Here is a 19,293-nt window from a genome sequence, read left to right as displayed (position 1 = left end):
ACTAATCACAGGCAACGCAGACCCACGGTGTCGCTCATATAGTGGTACAACTCACAGGCAACACCCAGACCCGCGGTGTTGCTCACATGGGTATGACGCACGGCTACTGGAAACCCACAGGAGAACCCCCTCTTGCTGCTACTAATCATGAAACCTATTTCGTACCTAATGTAGTGGTACTACTCGCAAGTACAGGCAACCTCTGGTGTTCCCCGCATGATGGTACGAATCAAAAGTAGTTTCATGGTCCTAATTCAATCATCCCTTGGTCGCCCCTTTTAGTCGCCTCTTACGACAGACAGGGGATACTGCGGGTGTATTCTACATGTGCGTCTTCCACCCACAGCGGGTGAACCATCACAATCAGACGAAGCGGTTCACATAACGTGTTTGCGTAACATATGGTAATTGTACTTATCACTAGTAAAGTGGAACCACGGTATTTCCCAAGTAGCGATACTAATCACAAGTAACGTAGATTCACGGTGTTTCGCACGTTATGGTACCTCTTGTACCCGGAGGTACACCCTCCCCGTTCATTCAAATGAAGCGCCTTGGGGAATGCCATCTGATATTATGAAGTTTGCAACAACTAATACAAGTAATTTGGACTTTTTTCTACAGATATCTCTACTAAAAAGCTGATGTTATGTCCTCTGGTGTGAAGAGGAATTATTACAATTGTTAAGTAATTATTTTATTTTAAGGTTTACTACGCTGAGTTGATTATTCTTTGTTTTTGGTATGTGAAAGTTGAAAACACCTTGATCTCTTCCCGCCAACTTAAGATGTTGACCAACAGAAAATTCTGTATATTAATCTTTCAGCCAATCAAATTATGTCTAGTATTTATTTAATTACCCAATAAGAATTGTGGGTGTGTCGGGCCTTAGCCCAAAACTCTCTAGAACCTTCCTCTTGGCTATAAAAGCTGGCACATTTTCGACCAGGTCGTCTTATTGATCGTTCCAGTCGACAGAGTGTGTGTTAAGAAAGGAGGCGGAGGTGCCTCACCCATCGTCGAGTAGTCCATCAGCTGAAGGAAATGGCAGTCGTGGTTTTACTAAGTGATAGTATTTTAAAGGTAGCTCGAGGGGAAGGTTTCCGATATTTAACTATGTAACTTTAATTTTCTGAAATGCAAATTCCAAGTACAAGTGTAAATTTCAAACAAGTCAAAAGAACTTAGCCGAAATCAGGTAATGGAGAGTGTGATACCCTCTCGGGTTCCTCATCAAGTTGATTTTGAGGTGACTATGATTTTGTAACTTTTTGTAGTTGGTAATCCTTGTAATTTAAATATTCTCTCAATCTAGTCACCTCAGTGGTATAGGCTTAGCCTCTGTAACTTCGGGCCATAAGCCCAAATAGGGTTTTAAACTTTCATTTCGATTTTCAAGGAGCGCAAATGTCCGCCTTCTCTCATTTTGATTATTGGCCCAGTAACGTAACCTGTTGTTTTTCTCAAACGCCTGGTAGGATGGGTACTCGATACCCCTGTGTCATTTCTTTTATGTAAAGATGCAGACTGTTGAGCACATAAGGCAGTACATACGGCTTGGATTGTAAAATGTAGGTTGTGCCTTTGATAGCTTTAGAAATTTCTGGAAATAGATTCCTAAGTTTCATAGAGCAAAGACGCTCTTTCTAGTTGAATAGTCCCTTGGAAGGCTGTAATGTCATAAGGTTCTGGCAGTAATCTCCTAGATGAACTTGCAGAGCAAAGATGCTCTGATTTTGATATAAAAGAACTTGGGAGACCCGACTCTTTCACTGTTAACGGGAGCAGTGGTGTTCAAGTAACATTGGTAATTAGGGACCTGCAAGCTCAAGTTTACTAATTTTTCATTACTTGATTGTTCTGATTTTCTAAACGTTGTCACCTTAATTGTAAGCAAAATTCTGGTACCTGAAACTGTAAAGTCTAACTTTGAAAAGGAACAAAAGAAGGAGAAGGAAATATAACCTTAATTTTAAAGTTTTAAATATTCTGACTACCTTCTATCGACCCATTCATGTCCGCACCTTCTTTCACCTCTGTTCACCACGTTACCTCCGTAACACCACTCACAACAGCTAATGTACGTCGCACAGGCAACGCAGATCCACGGCGTCGCACATATAGTGGTACTTATCACAGGCAACGCCGAGACCCGTGGTGTTTCTCACATAATGGAACTAATCACAGGCAACCTGAGCCCGTAGTATTCCGCAAATAGCGGTACTAATCACAGGTACCGTAAACCCACAGAGGACATGATGATGATGATGCTTGTTGTTTTAAGGGGCCTAACATCGAAGGTCATCGGCCCCTAATGGAACGAAATGAATGACATGAGACATGAAGTTAAAATTTTAAAAAGTATCCACTGACTAGAGTTAAAAAGAATGGTGATGAAGAAAAATGAGGGTGAGATTAAAACAGTCAGTGGATCTAATACGCAATGCCTTATGTTCTATTAAAATAAGAGAAAGTACAGGAAATTGAAGGAATAAGGCATTGCCCAGTAATACAGATATTAACACATAATTTACGTTAGACGTTCAAATAACACATTAAAATGCGCAACACAAAATAAAATGAAGTCAATGAAATAAAAGCGCAACTGACATAAACAACACTAGGACAAAGGACAACATCACACACGATAAAACAGACCGCTATCCCTCATAAAGCGGATGACGAGGTCTGCTGACTGCTCGTCATCGCGCAAGATAAGGGAGATAGTACTCGGAAGGTTAATACTACGGCGCAGATCGACCAGGTCCACGCACTCCGTAAGGATGTGTACCACGGTAAGATGGTCGCCGCAGGTACACACCGGAGGGGGTTTTCCTTTCAGTAGATGGGAGTGCGTCAAGATACCGTGGCCGATCCGAAGGCGACATAATACCACGGCTTCCCTCCGCGAAGCCCGCAGGGAAGTCCTCCATACCTTCGTTGTTCCTTTTATCGCTCTCAGCTTATTGGGAAGTGGGATGGCCTGCCACTCCATCTCCCAATGAGACATAACCAGATGTCTCAGCTGAGAGCGAATATCACTTGCTGGAACCTTGAAAGGCAACGGGGGCAGTGTAACTGCCTCCTTGGCAGCCTGATCTGCTAACTCGTTTCCCTCTATGCCCATGTGGCTGGGGAGCCACACAAACGTAATTCTGGTGCCGGCATCCGAACACCCGGCCAGCAGGTCCTGGATCCGCTGCACCAGAGGGTGTCGAGGGAAACAGGTATCAATAGACTGAAGCGAACTCAAGGAGTCAGTACACACAAGAAAGTGTCGGCGCTCATTGTCTAGTGCGTACCGCAGAACCTCACAGATAGCATAGAGCTCTGCCGTGTACACACTACAGGTAGCCGGGAGAGCAAAAAGAAACCGATCATTGTCGACAATGAACGCACAGCCCACCTTCGTATCTGTCCGTGAACCATCCGTGTAAACGACGACTGAACCTGGATAGCGGCCAAGAACGGACAGGTAGATCCTCCGATAAATCGAAGGGTCCGTGTCTCCTTTCGAGCCAGTGTGCAAATCCAGGATGATTTCAGGTCGTCGCACAACCCACGGAGGTACCCCACTTGGTTGTCTGACAAGGCAAGGAATCGAAGATACGTCAAACAATTCATAACTGCTATCCAAGCGTATCCCAACCGGCCGCGTCGCACGTGGATGAGCAACGTACAACAAGCGGTTGCCATTGCTGAACACGCAGGGATAGCTCGGATGAAGTGGCATCTGTCGCAAATTTGCAGCATATGTAAGTAGTAGTTGCTGGCGCCTCAGGTGTAGAGGCGGCACACCAGACTCAGCGAGCAGGCTAGCGATGGGGCTAGTACGAAAAGCTCCCGTCGCCAACCTAACCCCGCTGTGGTGGATACTGTTCAGCTTCGCAAGAACGCTTGGTCTTGCGGAGCCATATGCTGCACTGCCGTAGTCTAACCGGGATAAAATGTGTGCCCGATAGAATCGCAGGAGCACCACGCGGTCAGCCCCCCAATTAGTGCTGCTAAGAAACTTCAAGAGGTTAAGCCTCTTGGTGCATTGCACTTTTAGCTCCCGCACGTGTGGCTCCCACGATAATTTACTGTCAAAAAGGAGCCCAAGAAATCGGTAGGTGTCAACAACTGGAAGAACGACATTTCCTAGATAAAGCTCAGGATGAGGGTGAAGAGTACGTTGACGACAAAAGTGGACAACGGAGGTCTTTGCGGCAGAAAACCGAAAGCCATGTTCTAAGGTCCACTTCTCCACCCTCCTAAGAGCTTGCTGTAACTGTCGCTCTGCGACTGCCATACTGCACGAGCTATAGTGCAGAGCAAAATCATCCACATATAGGGACGGTATTACGGCTGGACCAGCAGCAGCGACAATACCGTTTATGGCAATCGCGAACAGAGTGACACTAAGAACCGATCCCTGTGGGACTCCATTTTCTTGAACGTGGTATTGCGAATATGTCCTCCCTACTCGGACACGGAATAGACGAAGGGACAAAAAATTCGCAATAAATACCGGCAAGTTACCTCGGAATCTCCATTGATGCAGGACTGAAAGGATGCCATATCGCCAGGTGGTGTCGTAGGCCTTCTCCAAGTCAAAGAAGACAGCTACCAAGTGCTGTTTGCGGAGAAACGCATCCTGGATAGAGCTCTCCAGGCGTACCAAGTGGTCTGTGGTGGATCGAGCGGCTCGAAATCCACATTGGTACTCGGACAAAAGTCCTTGTTTCTCCAGACACCACACGAGTCTGCGATTTACCATCCTCTCAAATAGCTTACACAGGCAATTTGTAAGACAAATCGGTCTGTAACTTCCTGCATACTTAGGATCTTTGTCAGGCTTGAGGACAGGGATGACTATGCCCTCTCGCCACTGAGACGGAAAATCACCCTCTGTCCAGATTCGGTTGAACACACGAAGGAGATATAGTAAACTATCATCACTAAGGTGTTTCAACATCTGGTTATGGATGTTGTCCGGTCCAGGAGACGTGTCCTTGCAAAGCGCTAAGGCGCTGCGGAGTTCTCACTCCGTAAAGGGCACGTTGTAGTCCTCTGAATCATGGGTGGCAAAACTAAGGTGATGACGTTCTGCCTCCCGCTTCAGAGGGAGGAAGTCAGGATTGTAATTCCCGGAGTCAGAGACATCCGCGAAATGACTAGCGAGATGGTTAGCAATCGCGAGGGGATCAGTGGCGACACTGCCTGCAATGGAAATTCCCGGTACAGCAGATGATCCTTGAATACCCGAAATTCGTCGAAGTTTCGTCCACACTTGAGATGATGGAGTATGTGACGTCATGGACGACACATATCTCTCCCATGAAGCCTTCTTACTTTGTCGAATAAGAACTCGCGCCTTAGCGCGGAGTTTCTTAAATGTTACCAAGTTGGCCACAGTAGGCTGTCGACGGTAACGTTTATGAGCGCGACGGCGTTCTTTGATGGCTGCTGCTATTTCATCGCTCCACCAAGGAACGAGTTTTCGGCGAGGAGCCCCCGAGAAAAACGGAATGGACTCCTCAGCAGCAGCAAGAATAACTTGGGTGACGTAAGTTATTTCTTCGCCGACGGTCCGCCTGACATCATCGGTAAAGACAGCTAGTGATGTGTACTTTGGCCAATCAGCATGTTTAAGAATCCATCGAGGGGGAGCCTCGACGGGTTTATGTTTCAACAAAGTAAGAATGATGGGAAAATGGTCACTGTCACAGAGATCATCGTGTGCATTCCACCGAAACAGTGGAACCAACGTACGGCTGCATAGACTTACGTCTATGCGAGAGTATGTGCCGTAACGTACACTAAAGTGAGTTGGTTCCCCTGTGTTCAAAATACATAAATCCAGATCTGATAGGAGTGTTTCCAGCTCTCTTCCTCGGGGGCAAGGCGCCTCAGAGCCCCATATGGGGTGATGGGCGTTAAAATCGCCCAATAAGAGGAAGGGTGGTGGAAGCTGATCTATAAGATCAGCGACATCAGTGATGTTCAGATGCTGGCCTGGTGGAAGATAAAGATTACACACTGTGGCTATGATAGGCAGCGAGACGCGAACAGCTACAGCCTCAAGAGGGGTTCTTAAAGGAACCTCTTCGCTGTAGCTATCAGAACGTACAAAAATGCCAACGCCTCCGGAAGCCCGGTGAGCATAGTATCGTTCTGTCGAGTATACTTTGAAATTCCTCAAGACCGTGTGATGACCAGGTCGGAAATTGGTCTCCTGAATACAGACTATACTCGCTGCGTACTCACTAATAAGCTGCCGTAACTCAGCAAGATGCCTGTCATAACCGTTACAATTCCACTGTAACAGTGCCATAGTGTGGACTATAAAAGGAGTGTTAGGTTATGAGCAACAAAATGCTCGTAAGCCTAAACACTATCTAGTTCTACATCCGTAGATGTAGAGGACAGCGCGACATCCATCCCGTCATCAAAAGATGGCAGGGGTGCCGCCCAGAACTTCGACGCTTTTCGGGCGCGAGGGGGTCCCCTACGAGGAGAGCGCGCAGGTTTGGGAGCAGGAGTGCCTCCCGGCGCAGACTCATATCCCCCAGATGGAGGGCATGACTTCTCCTTCGCAGGGGAAGTCCGAGAGCGCTCAGGACGGGCGCTCTTCTTCCCCTTTTTCTTTTCGAGTTTAGACGGGCTGGGAGATGGTTTCCCAGCCCTGGTCAACGAAGCCGCCTCCGCCGGCTGGGGCACGACTTTCGTCGACCTCCTAGGGAGGGGAGACTTAGTCTTCCCCCCTTGCTGTGCCGGCTGGCAGTTCCCAGCCGGCACAGACTTCTGGTTGGTCGAAGGTGCGGTGGTCCCCCCCTTCGAGCTTTGACTATTTGCGACGTTGCTGGGAGCAGCAACAGTCGCCTTGGGCGCAGCGGTCTGGACAGGTGTCTTGGTCGTAAATGACGAACCTGGAAGACTCTGAGCTATCAAGCTATAGTCGAGTGTACGGGCAGGTGTATTCATAGAATGAAACTTACGGCGCGCTTCCTGGTAGGAAAGACCATCCAGGGTCTTGATCTCCTGGATCTTCTTCTCACTCAGGTATGTCGGACAATTCCGATCCCGAGGAGAATGAAAACCGGAGCAGTTAGTGCACTTGTATGGAGTTGTGCACTCCTCCACGCCGTGAGCTACTCGTCCACATGTACCACATACAGCCTGATTCGAACAGCGAGATACCATATGTCCGAATCGCTGGCATTGATAGCATCGCATAGGAGGCGGGATGTACGGCCTCACATCGCAACGATAAGTTGTTACCTTGACTTTCTCTGGTAACACTGACAACTTGAAAGAGACAATGAAGGCACCAGTGGCAACGTCTTCACCGTTGACCTTGCGCGTAATGCGCCGGACGTGTGTCACGCCACGGTTCTTCATGTCTTCCATCAACTCGTCGTCAGTGTTCAAAATAAGGTCGCGGTGAAAGATGACTCCGCGAACCAGGTTCAAGGACTTATGCTCCTCCACTTTGACGGGGATTTCGCCAAAGTGCTCGCACTTAAGCAACTGATCAGCTTGCAGTGCTGTACGAGTCTTTAGAAGCAAACTACCGTTGCGCATTTTCTTAAGTTCCTCCAGTTCGCCATAGACGCCTTCGATGTGTCTACTAAACAGGATCGACTTCACCAGCTTAAAATCCTGCCCATCGGTTCTGGTAGCGACCAGAAACCTAGGGAAGCTGGATCCCATTCCTTCACGCTGCGCATGTTCCCAGGGAGTTGAACCTCTCAGGGAAGCAAAAGTTAAAGACTTAGGTGGGCGACCACCTTGTGAGAGCCGACTTCGTTTGGAAGCCATGCCCGATAGCATCCTCCCCGAATGCCACCCACTCCGATCAGGGGTCTCTGTAGCCGAACCAAGCAGCCAAGGCAATACCCACCTGGTCGTAGCAGGTATTGCCCGGGGTCCGATGTTGAACGATGCCTAATACGGGATGACTGAGGCAATGAGCACTAGGACTCCCTTCCTCCGGTCACCCGCAATAGCATGTACCCCATAGCGTGTACAGAGCACTAAATATAGAGAAAAAATAAATAAAAATAATTAATAATAATATGTCCTTCTGGCATTCGGCTGTGCGGGGACCTGCGTTGTCAGGCGGATACCACTGCCCGGGTACATGATACTCCCACCCGCCGCGTCCTGGGTGGTTGCTGGCACGGGCTTTCGAGCGTAGTCGCACACATAGGAGCTCCATCGCCGGGCAGCACGCACATCAAATTTTGAATGGTCTACATCTGACCCTCAGAAAAATAATAAAAAGTAAAGAGGGGACCATGGCCACATGACCCTTTAAGTCGCCTTCTACGACAGGCAGGGATTACCTATGGATGTATTCAGCCTCTCCCATCCACAGGAGGTCCATCACATTATACCAACCGCAATCCATGTCCGCGCCAAGGTCGCCCCTTTTTGCCGCCTCTTACGACAGGCAGGGGATACCGCGGGTGTATTCTGCATGTGTGTCCCCCACCCGCAGGGGGTAGTGTGTTTGGTCCGCGAGAGGTATTTTATTTCCCTCAAGTCCGCCGGCAAGCCGGTTAGGACCCCCCTATCCGCCACCTGGGACGCGCCACGTGGGAGTATCACCTCTCCCCCTGCTACGCCATCGTAGTAGGTTCGTGGCCACAGAGGACATTCTCTGCTGCTACTAATCACAAACCTATTGTGTACCTTACATAGTGGTACTACTCGCAAGTAAAGGGGACCCATGGTATTCTTCGCGTGATGGTACTAATCACAAGTAGTTTCATGGTTCTAATTCCATCATCCCTTGGTCTCCCCTTTTAGTCGCCGCTTACAACAAGCAGGGGTACCATGAGTGCATTCTTCATCTGCGTCCCGCATCCACAGGGAGTAGAAGAAAAAAGAGAGACAAGGGAAACATACAAATACAACAGGACAAAGACAGATCTCATACCAAAAAGTTTCATTCTCAGCCCTCAGTAGTCAGTTTATGTTTCTCAGATTCATGAGAAAGGTGAATGACTACTCTCATTCCAGACAGGTTTTCGTTCCTGATGTTGTAAGGTGAAATGAGGAGATGCTGTATTTCGGATGTAAAACAAATAGCAGTCATTTCACTACACATGTAGAGAGAACGAAAGGGTTACAAAGCAAATCCATGATTTTTCGGGAGTTTTAAAGATTTGAGCAGTCTACATAATTGCCTCTCAAATACATAGTTCTTACATAATTTACTATAATCTGGAAATGAGTTAAAATTCAAAATTACTTTCTCGAATTAAGCAAAGGATCTAATGTCATAAAACTGAATACATTTGATATTTTGTTGTAACACTTTCCGAGGTTTCAGAGGTAGAAATAAGCTATACACTGATAGTAAAATCACAAAAATTGTGTCTTTAAAGTCATAACCCTTTCGTTCTCAGATATCCATTTGTAAACATCCAAAGACAAATAAAATAAAGTTTAATAACTCATTAATTTATGCATGTACGGACATTCCAAGCCTGGTGTCCAAGATCATTAATACGTGACGTCTCTATGGTCTGACACCGTGTTTACTGGGTTCGAGTCCAGTTGGGCGAAATGATGTCCGCTATCAACATGGTGGCAGGCAGGGTAGAAAAGGTGCGATATATAATTTCTAATCACTATATCGCGTGCCAAAAGCCTGGATTAAATCCCAAACCTCTCCGTAATGCTCATATGGAGCGAGAGCATATGACGCTGTTGACGGTGATTCGTCCGTCGAATGGGGATGTAAAGCCTTGAGCAGACCCCTTGGTGCTATTCGACAGGAGTAGGTTATGTGCTGGCACCGGGTTTCACCTTTTCCTTCCTTCATTCATTTCATGCCGTTAACTCGTATGATGAGGTTAACATCGAGAGGTGCATCCGATCATAAATATTCGTTACGAGAGATTCAATTCACTTCATACCCGTAGAGAAACGGACAAGAGTTGGATATACAGTGGATCCAATTTGCAATGCATTATTTATTAAATGATTTATAAAGAGATTTAAATGTAATAAAATGGAATTGGCATCGACTTTGAAGTGATGATGATGCTTGTTTAAAAGGGCCTAACATCGAGGTCATCGGCCCCTAATGGTACGAAATGAAATAACAAAAAGTTCAAATTAATCCACTGACCAAAATAAAATTAATGTCATGAAGAATGAATGGATGGACATGAACCCAACAATAACCAAAAAACAAACAAACAAACAAACAAACAAACAAACAAAGAAACAAACAAACAAACAAAACAATGGATCAGACTAAAAAAACCGTAAATAAAGGTATTACTGACCAAGGGACCACTCATAAAGCACAATGATGCTTGATGCCTAAAGGGGTGCAAAATCCATGTCTAAGGCCCCACAGAATGGTACATGTCGCGAGTAAAATAGAACCATGGTATTTGTCATGTTGGGGTACTAATCAAAAGTAGCGAAGACTCACGGTGTTCCACACAAGATGGTACTACTCACAAGTATTGTACCTCGTACAGGTAACGCAGACCTATGGTGTTTCGCACACACTGGCGCCACTTACAGCCAACACAAACCGATGAGCTTCCTCACCTAGGTGTACTAGTCACGGGTGCCGGTCCGACAGGGGCGCCGTGGTGTTCCTCACATAGTGGGTGTCAATCACAGGCAATGCAAACCCACGGTGTCACTCATATAGTGGTACAACTCACAGGCAACGCCCAGACCCGCGGTGTTGCTCACATGGGTACGACGCACGGGTACTGGAAAAACCCCCAGGCCAGGCTCTATACTACTACTAACCACAAACCTATTTCGCACTACTCGCAAATACAGGCAACCTATTGTGTTCCCCGCGTGATGGTACGAATCAAAAGTAGTTTCATGGTTCTAATTCAATTATCCCTTGGTCGCCCCTTTTAGTCGCCTCTCACGACAGGCAGGGGATAACGCGGGTGTATTCTACATGTGCGTCCCCCACCCGCAGGGGTAGTGTATTTGGTCCGCGAGAGGTATTTTATTTCCCTCAAGTCCGCTGGCAAGCCGGTTAGGACCCCCCTATCCGCCACCTGGTACGCGCCACGTGGGAGCATCACCTCTCCCCCTGCTACGCCAGCGTAGTAGGTTCGTGAACTTTGAAGTGAAATTACATATTTCATTCAAATTAAAATTTTAAAACACATTAAACTATACAGACACCGACTAAATCATAGTCTATAGAATAAATATGCAGTAAATAATAAAGTAAAAATTAAAAACAAACAGAAACTTCATTTTCATACACGATAAAACAGGTCACTATCCCTCATAAAACGGATAAGGAGATCTACTGACTGCTCATTTCGTAGAACGAGAAGTTTTAGATTACGGCACAGCGGCCAGGTCCGCGCACACCGTAAGGGCGTGTACAAAAAAAATGGCACCCGTTAATACATACCGGAGCGGGCGGGGGGGGGGGGTTGCGGGTCTGCACCATGTGTTGCTATACCATAGCCGATTCGAAGACGTCATGGCACTGCTTCTCCCTGAGAAACCCGAAGGGAAATCTTCCATACCTTCATAGTTCCTTTAATCATTCTAAGCTTATTTCAAAGAGGGCTGGCCTGCCACTCCATTTCCCAATGTGACATGTCTCGGCTGAGAACAAATATCACTGGCTGGAACCTTGTAAGGGAACGAAAGCAATGTGAGCGCCTCCTTGGCAGCCTTATCAGCTCATTCGATTCCCTCTTCACCCATGCGACTTGTGAACCATAGAAAAGTAATTCTGGTGTTAACCCCCTAAAACCTGGCCAGCAAGTCCTGCATTCCCTGCACCAGAGGGTGCTGCGGGTCAAATAAAGTAAACAAGATACGAAGACATACACTAAGAAATAAAGGTGAAAAGCACAGAGAAAAACAGACAAAATGGTGGGAATATATAATAGAAGCGTGTGAGATTTAATGCCAAAACAAACTATGAATCACAAATGAAAGTTAAGAGAGTGCTAGGAAGGTTCAGGTTATGATATATGAGCTTGTTCATGAACAGTTCAGAAAAATAAGATCAATATGCTGATGATGATGATGATGATGATGCTTGTTGTTTAAAGGGGCCTAACATCGAGGTCATCGGCCCCTAATGGTACGAAATGAAACGACAAAGTAAAAGTTCAAAATTATCCACTGACCAAAATAAAAATGTCATGAAGAATGAATGAATGAATGAATGAACATGAATTTAAAACAATCAGTGGATCCGACTCAAAAAAAACTATCATAGTTAATAGTATTACTGACCAAGGGACCACCTCCAAAGCAAATCGAGGATGCTTGGTGTCTATATGGGTCCAAAATACAACTCAAAGGCCCCTCAGAATGATACTTATCGCTAGTAATGTAGAACCATGGTATCTGTTCTGTTGCGGTACTAATCAAAAGTAGCAGAGACTTGCGATATTCCACACATTATTGTACTACTCAGAGGTTATGAAATTCGACATTAATACAGACCTATGATTTCCTCACGTTGCGGAGCCATTCACAGGCAACGCAAACCTATGATGTTCATCACATAAGAGTACTAACCACAGGGACCTCTCCCTATCCCGTGGTGTTCCTCAGATAGTGGGTACTAATCACAGGTAAGGCAGGTCCATGGTAGCTATCATCCCATGGTCCCGCTCATATGGTGGTACTAATCACAGGTACTGCAAAAGCCGACCGCGCGGTGCTCCTGTGTGCTACTAATCACAAACCCATTTCGTACCTAATATGGTGGTACTACGCACAAGTAAAAGCGACCCTTGGTGTTCCCCGCGTGGTGGTACTAATCACATCTAGTTGCATGGTCCGAATACAATCATCCCTTGGTCGCCCCTTTTAGTCGGCTCTCACGACAGGCAGGGGATACCGTGGGTGTATTATTCGTCTGCCTCCCCCACCCACAGGGGGTGTGTGTTAGGTCCGCGAGAGGTATTTTATTTCCCTCAAGTCCGCCGGCAAGCCGGTTAGGACCTCCCTATCCGCCACCTGGGACGCGCCACGTGGGAGTATCACCTCTCCCCCTGCTACGCCTGCGTGGCAGGTTCGTGGTCAATATGCTGAAAGAGGGAGACAGATCAAGAGTTGTGGAGAGAGATATGGAAGGGATTTATATTAGCCCCAAAATGGTTGCATATGAATAAGGGGATATTATTATTAGTAGTAATAGTAGCAATAGTAGTAGTATTTACTGAAAAAAAAAAAAGAGATTTGAGTGTGATGTTACCATAAATTTCAAACTTTATACACTCACCTTTCCGTCTCTTATCCAACTTGCTCATTATAATATCTTGTGTTTGATTAGCTGATGTCTGAGCGGAGAAGTTGATGAAAAGTGGTTTGTATACATTAGGATCCATTCTGTGTAGCAGCAGGTCCTAAAAGAGTACCATTCGCATCAATATACAGCCAGTATCACTTAACTATCGTCAATGCAAAGAAGGGAACTAAACGATTACTTACAGTTAAGTAGCATGACTTCCCTGTTCCAGTTGGCCCAATGAACATCACTGGCTTACCATGTGAAATTAGTAATTTCAGGATGGCCATATTACGAATTGTTTCGATAGTCACCACAATGATTTGATTCACAGGGAGATCACGTGGTATTGGAGGAACCGACTGCATTTCATCTGCCCACGGCTTCCACTTCCCTTTACCCTAGAAGTAGAAATGAATTATCATGACAGCAGCATTTTCTATTTTAAGAGAAATGGGTGATAGTTTAGAGAGGCAGCTTACCTGAAAATATACTTCTAACCACCTAATTCTCGCCATTCCTGCTCTGATACATTGCAACCCCTACCCCGCTTACATAATCTTGATGATGATGACTATGCGTATTGCTTAAAGGGCCCTAACAAGTAGATAATCGGCCCCTAATGGTACGAGACGAACGACATGCTATGGGAATTAACATTATAAAATGTATCCACTGACCAGAATTTAAAACAAATAATGAAAAATGATTGTTAGTTCAAAATATTACTAGCTGATGTACCCATGCTTCACTACGGAATTTTACATTGTATACAGAATTCTAGGTTATGTAGTGTGTACACGATGTAAGACTGTAAAATGTTTCCCTAGAAACGCAACGGGGAACTCTCCAAACGTTTTTTTATGTGAAGATTGGGTTAGGAAATTTCCATTCTAAAATTAGGCCCTCTTGCCTACCGTCAGTCACAATCAAGTTGGAGAGTTTTCATTATAATGGCAGACTCTCACCATCCACCTGCCTTTTTACATCCTCAGAAAGACTGCCTTAGTGGTTTTCCCAACTGAAATAAAAAATAGGTCATTACAATTATGCCCGCCGGAATGTCGCGATTAAAAGCGATGCTATCATATGAAATACTCGATCAAGTGAAATTCGCACATTTTCTCAATTTAACGAGCAATAGTACGCTGTCGATCTAACAGTCGTAAGTTCCAGAGCTGGAATGACCAGCCCGCAGGCAGCCTTGAGCCGTGAACAATCTTTTATATCCGTGGGAAGGATGGGGGAGGGGGGAGGGGGGAGGGAGGGGCGAAGAGTGGAGAATATCAGGGCAAAAACCGTGCTCTTTTACTCATCTGTTTCCTAGAAGTACCCGATGGGTTGGAAAATCTTAATTCACGACACTCACGGGGGGAAATCTCTCAATTGGAGGAAAAACCCCCTCTTAGCTGCTAATTGGAATAAAATAAATGTAGAATTTAATAAAAGTGAAGAGGAAGAAGCTTAAGAAACAGCTCATTTCTGGGTTGAAGTTTGAGTTATTTAGTGAATTGTGGTGATATAATTTGAAATAGGCTGAAAGTGTCATTCTACACAAGGTCGTAAGTGAGCCTCTGGCATTATTCCGTTAACTGTGCACACTGATCAACCCAAACAGCGCGTCAGAGAAGGGATCGAATAACTGGAATACTACGATGAACCAGTGTGTTACGTAACAACAGTATCAGAAAATGTATGAACCAGAGGAATGGTATGCTAGAGAAGAAACTCATCTCACTTCCCTGCTATTTCCCACCAATACTCCGATGGCTTTTATACTCGGTACGCAGCACAAATCCCATCGACCGGAGATGAGCTGCAGCATAAGAGACGAAGAACATCACAACAAACAATGGTCAACGTAATGTTCTTCTTGATCAATTTCATGAGCTTCCGATATTGTAGGCCTTTACAATTGTTCATAGCTAAGAGTAGCTTTTTATTCCCCGACTCTATTACCAATTTATATATATATATATATATATATATATATATATATATATATAAGAGTTTAGTCTGTACGTTGCTCAAAATTTAAAAAGAAATATATTTCTGTATCGGACGTGTCCACAGTAACAAGGAAATGCACTTTGTAATCTTCCGTAATTTCTGCCTGTCTCTATGTACGCGCATCACAAGAAAATGGCAGAGAGAACTTAATGAAAATCGGTATGTAGAGTCTGAGAATGAACCAAAACAATCTACGCTGAGTGAAATGGTAGTATAGGGGAAGACCAAAAATGTAATTTTCAAACATTTATATTATCAGTGGTCCTATCGATAAATACTACATAAGTAAAGTTATATACCATTAAATTTAAGATAATTTATGATGGTGGTGTTAATGAAGATGATGATGATGATGATTGTTGTTTAAAGGAGCCTACCATCGAGGTCATCGGCCCCTAATGGTACGAAATAAAATAACAAAAATTTAAATTCAAATTCATCCACAGACCAAAATAAAATAAAAAATGACATGAAGAATGAATGGATGGACATGAACCCAACAAAAAACAAAAAACATACAAACAAAAAAACAGTGGATAACACTCCAAAAAAAAAGATCGTAAATAATAGTATAACTGACCAAGGGACCACTTATAAAGCACAATGATGCTTGATGTCTGATGATGATGATGATGATTATTATTATTATTATTAATATTATTATTATTATTATTATTGTACCGGGCGGTACACCTCCACACCGTTTATTTAAAAGTTGCGCCAGTTGAAACTCCTCTTCTGGAGGAAGTCTGAACTTTATCTACGGTCTTAATTTCCAAATTTCTCAGAAGATGTCACTACCTGGAAATTTTTGAGTTTGTGAACTGTGTCATTTTCGACGTACTTTTGTCTTGCTTGTATTAAGAAGTGTGAACTTTCTCTTCTAGAGGACACTACTGAAGATCAACAATAGTGCACCCTAGTGCGGAGTCAAAGAACTATTTTGGTGGAGAAAATTTAATTTCAGGAGTTTGTTCTTTGTTAAATTTCTTTCTGTCATTGTTTAAGTTGGCAATATTTACCCCTTTCTTCCCCTTGTTTTGAATGTATCCAATCACGAATTTTTTCAATTAATTTCTGACCAATCTGGTGTATCTTTCCCCAACTTGAATCTGTTGCGGGGTCCTACCCAATAAAATCTTTGTGGGAGGGTGTTTTCTTTCCCCTAACGCCTAGAACTTTCTGCGAGAGTATTTAAACTGCTGATTTTAGGGTCTCCGGGCCACTTCTGTTCCATCTTTCAGTGTATTAAGTACATAGCAGGAGGCGGGAAGCGCCTCTTTCCTCGGCAGCGGTCAACAATAAGGTAATGGCCGATTAATAAATTTTTTTCTTTGCCAGCTCAGCAGTTTAACTTTCGGGGCAGGTTCTAAGCGTTCCCCTATGTAACCTTTTCCTAAAATGTAACTTCTCTTTTCTTCTATTCTCTTGTAAAGCGACATACTGGGATAGAGAGTGTTAACCCTCTCGAGCTCCCACTCACATTGTTTGAGGTGAACTTATTTTTCGCAACCTATTCTTCAGTAATGTAAGTTAGTAGTTTCTTAAGTCACCTCTGTAGTATGGGATTAGCCCTTGCATCAGTGGCCTTAGAGCCAAAATAGGTCTTAAAGACAAAGTGTATTAGGAGTGCAAGTTCGCCTCCTCTCAAATCGTGATTTTAGAGGTCATGTATTAACTTTCTTGTCATTTAACAGACCTCAGTAGATTGGGTATTTTGCCCCTGTGTATATGTCCTTTGAGGACGGCTTAAAGGTGGAGTTCGGAGTGGCCTATGATAGGCTTGTATTTTAAGGGGAAGTTGCCCTTTTTTGAAAATTGTGTTTCTGCCTCAAGGAGGCTTTTGGATGTAATTGGAAGCCGGTGTTTCTGGCATGTTTGGGGGTTTTCGGCCCCTTTGTTGTATGGTGTTCATTGTAAGGTTGGGCTCATGGCTCAAGAATTATGTTTCTGACCTTTTGAAGCCCCAAATGGGGTACCTATGTAAATGTATTTGTCAATCGTGTTTCGGCTACTAAGTACCTGTTCTATTTGTTAAGAAAATATAACCTTGTTAAATTTTAAAATTAATTGCACTTTAGTAGCTTGAGACCCCTTCACCACCCAGCACCTTCTTTCATGCATAACTACCACCAAAACACGGTAACAATTATTATTATTATTATTATTATTATTATTATCGTATGGCATTTACAAGCATAATCTGTAAAAATATACAATTAATATACACATTAAAATATAGAGGTAATTAAACTAGAATGTCCAGCTTCGACAACCAGTCCACTGCACTTGGTGTCAATTCATGCAGAGTCCGTAAACTGTCCTTAAATGCTGACAGTGGACAGCTCTCAACAACATGAAGCAATGTCTGCTTCTCAGCACCACACTCACACGCAGCACTTTCACAATATCCCCACTTTTTCATCACATATCGGCACCTGCCGTGGCCTGTTCTGAAACGGTTGAGTTTTGACCACTCATGTCGAGGAAGATCGAAACCTGGCACTTTCTTCGTTGGGTCTTTAATCAGAAAGGCGTTAGTGGGTGGACATTGTTCCCATCGCTGTCTCCATTCTGCTGTTACACTGAATTTTTCATAGGAGTGTAGATCAGTCCAGAGTGGATTCCTGGATTTTAACCTCATCACAGGTGGATCTCGTAAGGCATTGTTTAAACGGGCCTAACATCGAGGTCATCGGCCCCTAATGGTACGAAATGAGATAACAACAAAAAATGAAAAGCATCCACCGACCAAAATAAAAAAATTAAAAATATGTCATGAAGAATGAATGGATGGACATGAACACAACAAAAACAAAAAAAACAGTGGATCATACTCAAAAAGTATTGTAAATAATAGTATTAGTGACCAAGGGACCACTTATAAAGCACATTGATGCTAATGGCACTTATCGGTAGTAAAGGAGAACCATGATATTTCTCAAGCTGCGGTACTAATCAAAGGTAGCGTAAACTCACGGTGTTCCAAACATGAAGGTACTACTCACAAGTATTGTACGTCGTAAAGGTAACGCAGACCTATGGTGCTTCTCACACAATGGCGCCACTCATAGCCAACGCAAACCGATGAGTTTTCTCACCTAGGTGTACTAATCACGGGATCCGGCATTCCCGTGGTGTTCCTCACATAGTGGGTACTAATCACTGGCAACGCAGACCTACGGTGTCGCTCGTATAGTGGTACAAATCACAGGCTACGCCCAGACGCGTGGTGTCGCTCACACGGGTACAACTCACAGGCAACGCCCAGACCTGTGATGATGCACACATGGGCACGCCTCACGGGTACTGGAAACCCACACTGAACCCCACTCGAGTGCTACGAATCACAAAAATATGGAGTACCTTACAGAGTGGTACTACTCGCAAGTAAAAGCGACCGATGGTGTTCCGCGCGTGATGGTACTAATCAAAAGTAGTTTCATGGTTCTAATTCAATCATCCCTTGGTCGCCCCTTTTAGTCGCCTCTCACGACAGGCAGGGGATACCGTGGGTGTATTATTCGTCAGCCTCCCCCACCCACAGGGGGTGTGTGTTTGGTCCGCGAGAGGTATTTTATTTCCCTCAAGTCCTCCGGCAAGCCGGTTAGGACCCCCCTATCCGCCACCTGGGAAGCGCCACGTGGGAGTATTACCTGTCCCCCTGCTACGCCTGCGTAGCAGGTTCGTGGGGTACGGGATGGACGACATCAGATGATAATTAAAATATTAAAATGTATCCACTGACTAGAGTTTAAAATGCATGCTGATGAAAAATGATTAGGAGATTAAAACAATCAGTGGATCTAACTCACAGTGCCTTATTATCTAATAAAATTAGAGGAAAATTCAGCTGAAAATGGAATAAATCATTGCCTGAAAAAAAAAAAATATATATATATATATATATATAGAGAGAGAGAGAGAGAGAGAATTCTAGTTCTGAGTTAAAATAACACATTAAAATACGCAAACACTAACTACAATACAGTCAATGGGATAAAAGCGCAGTTGACAAAAATATACACTGGCA

General features: G+C 44.4%; 1 protein-coding gene across 1 annotated transcript in view; it reads right to left on the bottom strand.

The window, feature by feature from the left end:
• The window catches only part of Dhc36C (Dynein heavy chain at 36C), a 911,918-nt gene that overhangs the window by 548,796 nt on the left and 343,829 nt on the right, over positions 1 to 19,293 (bottom strand). The window contains exons 22-23 of the mRNA XM_068227203.1: positions 13,454 to 13,651; positions 13,245 to 13,368 (exon numbers count right to left, since the gene is read on the bottom strand). Coding sequence (XP_068083304.1) covers positions 13,245 to 13,368; positions 13,454 to 13,651 — 322 coding nt within the window. The remainder of the gene's footprint in view (positions 1 to 13,244; positions 13,369 to 13,453; positions 13,652 to 19,293) is intronic.

The sequence above is a fragment of the Anabrus simplex genome, chromosome 4, assembly GCF_040414725.1.
Source record: "Anabrus simplex isolate iqAnaSimp1 chromosome 4, ASM4041472v1, whole genome shotgun sequence".
Lineage (NCBI taxonomy): Eukaryota > Metazoa > Arthropoda > Insecta > Orthoptera > Tettigoniidae > Anabrus > Anabrus simplex.
The sequence above is the reverse complement of the archived record's forward strand: the minus strand, read 5'-3'. Positions and strand labels throughout refer to the sequence as shown.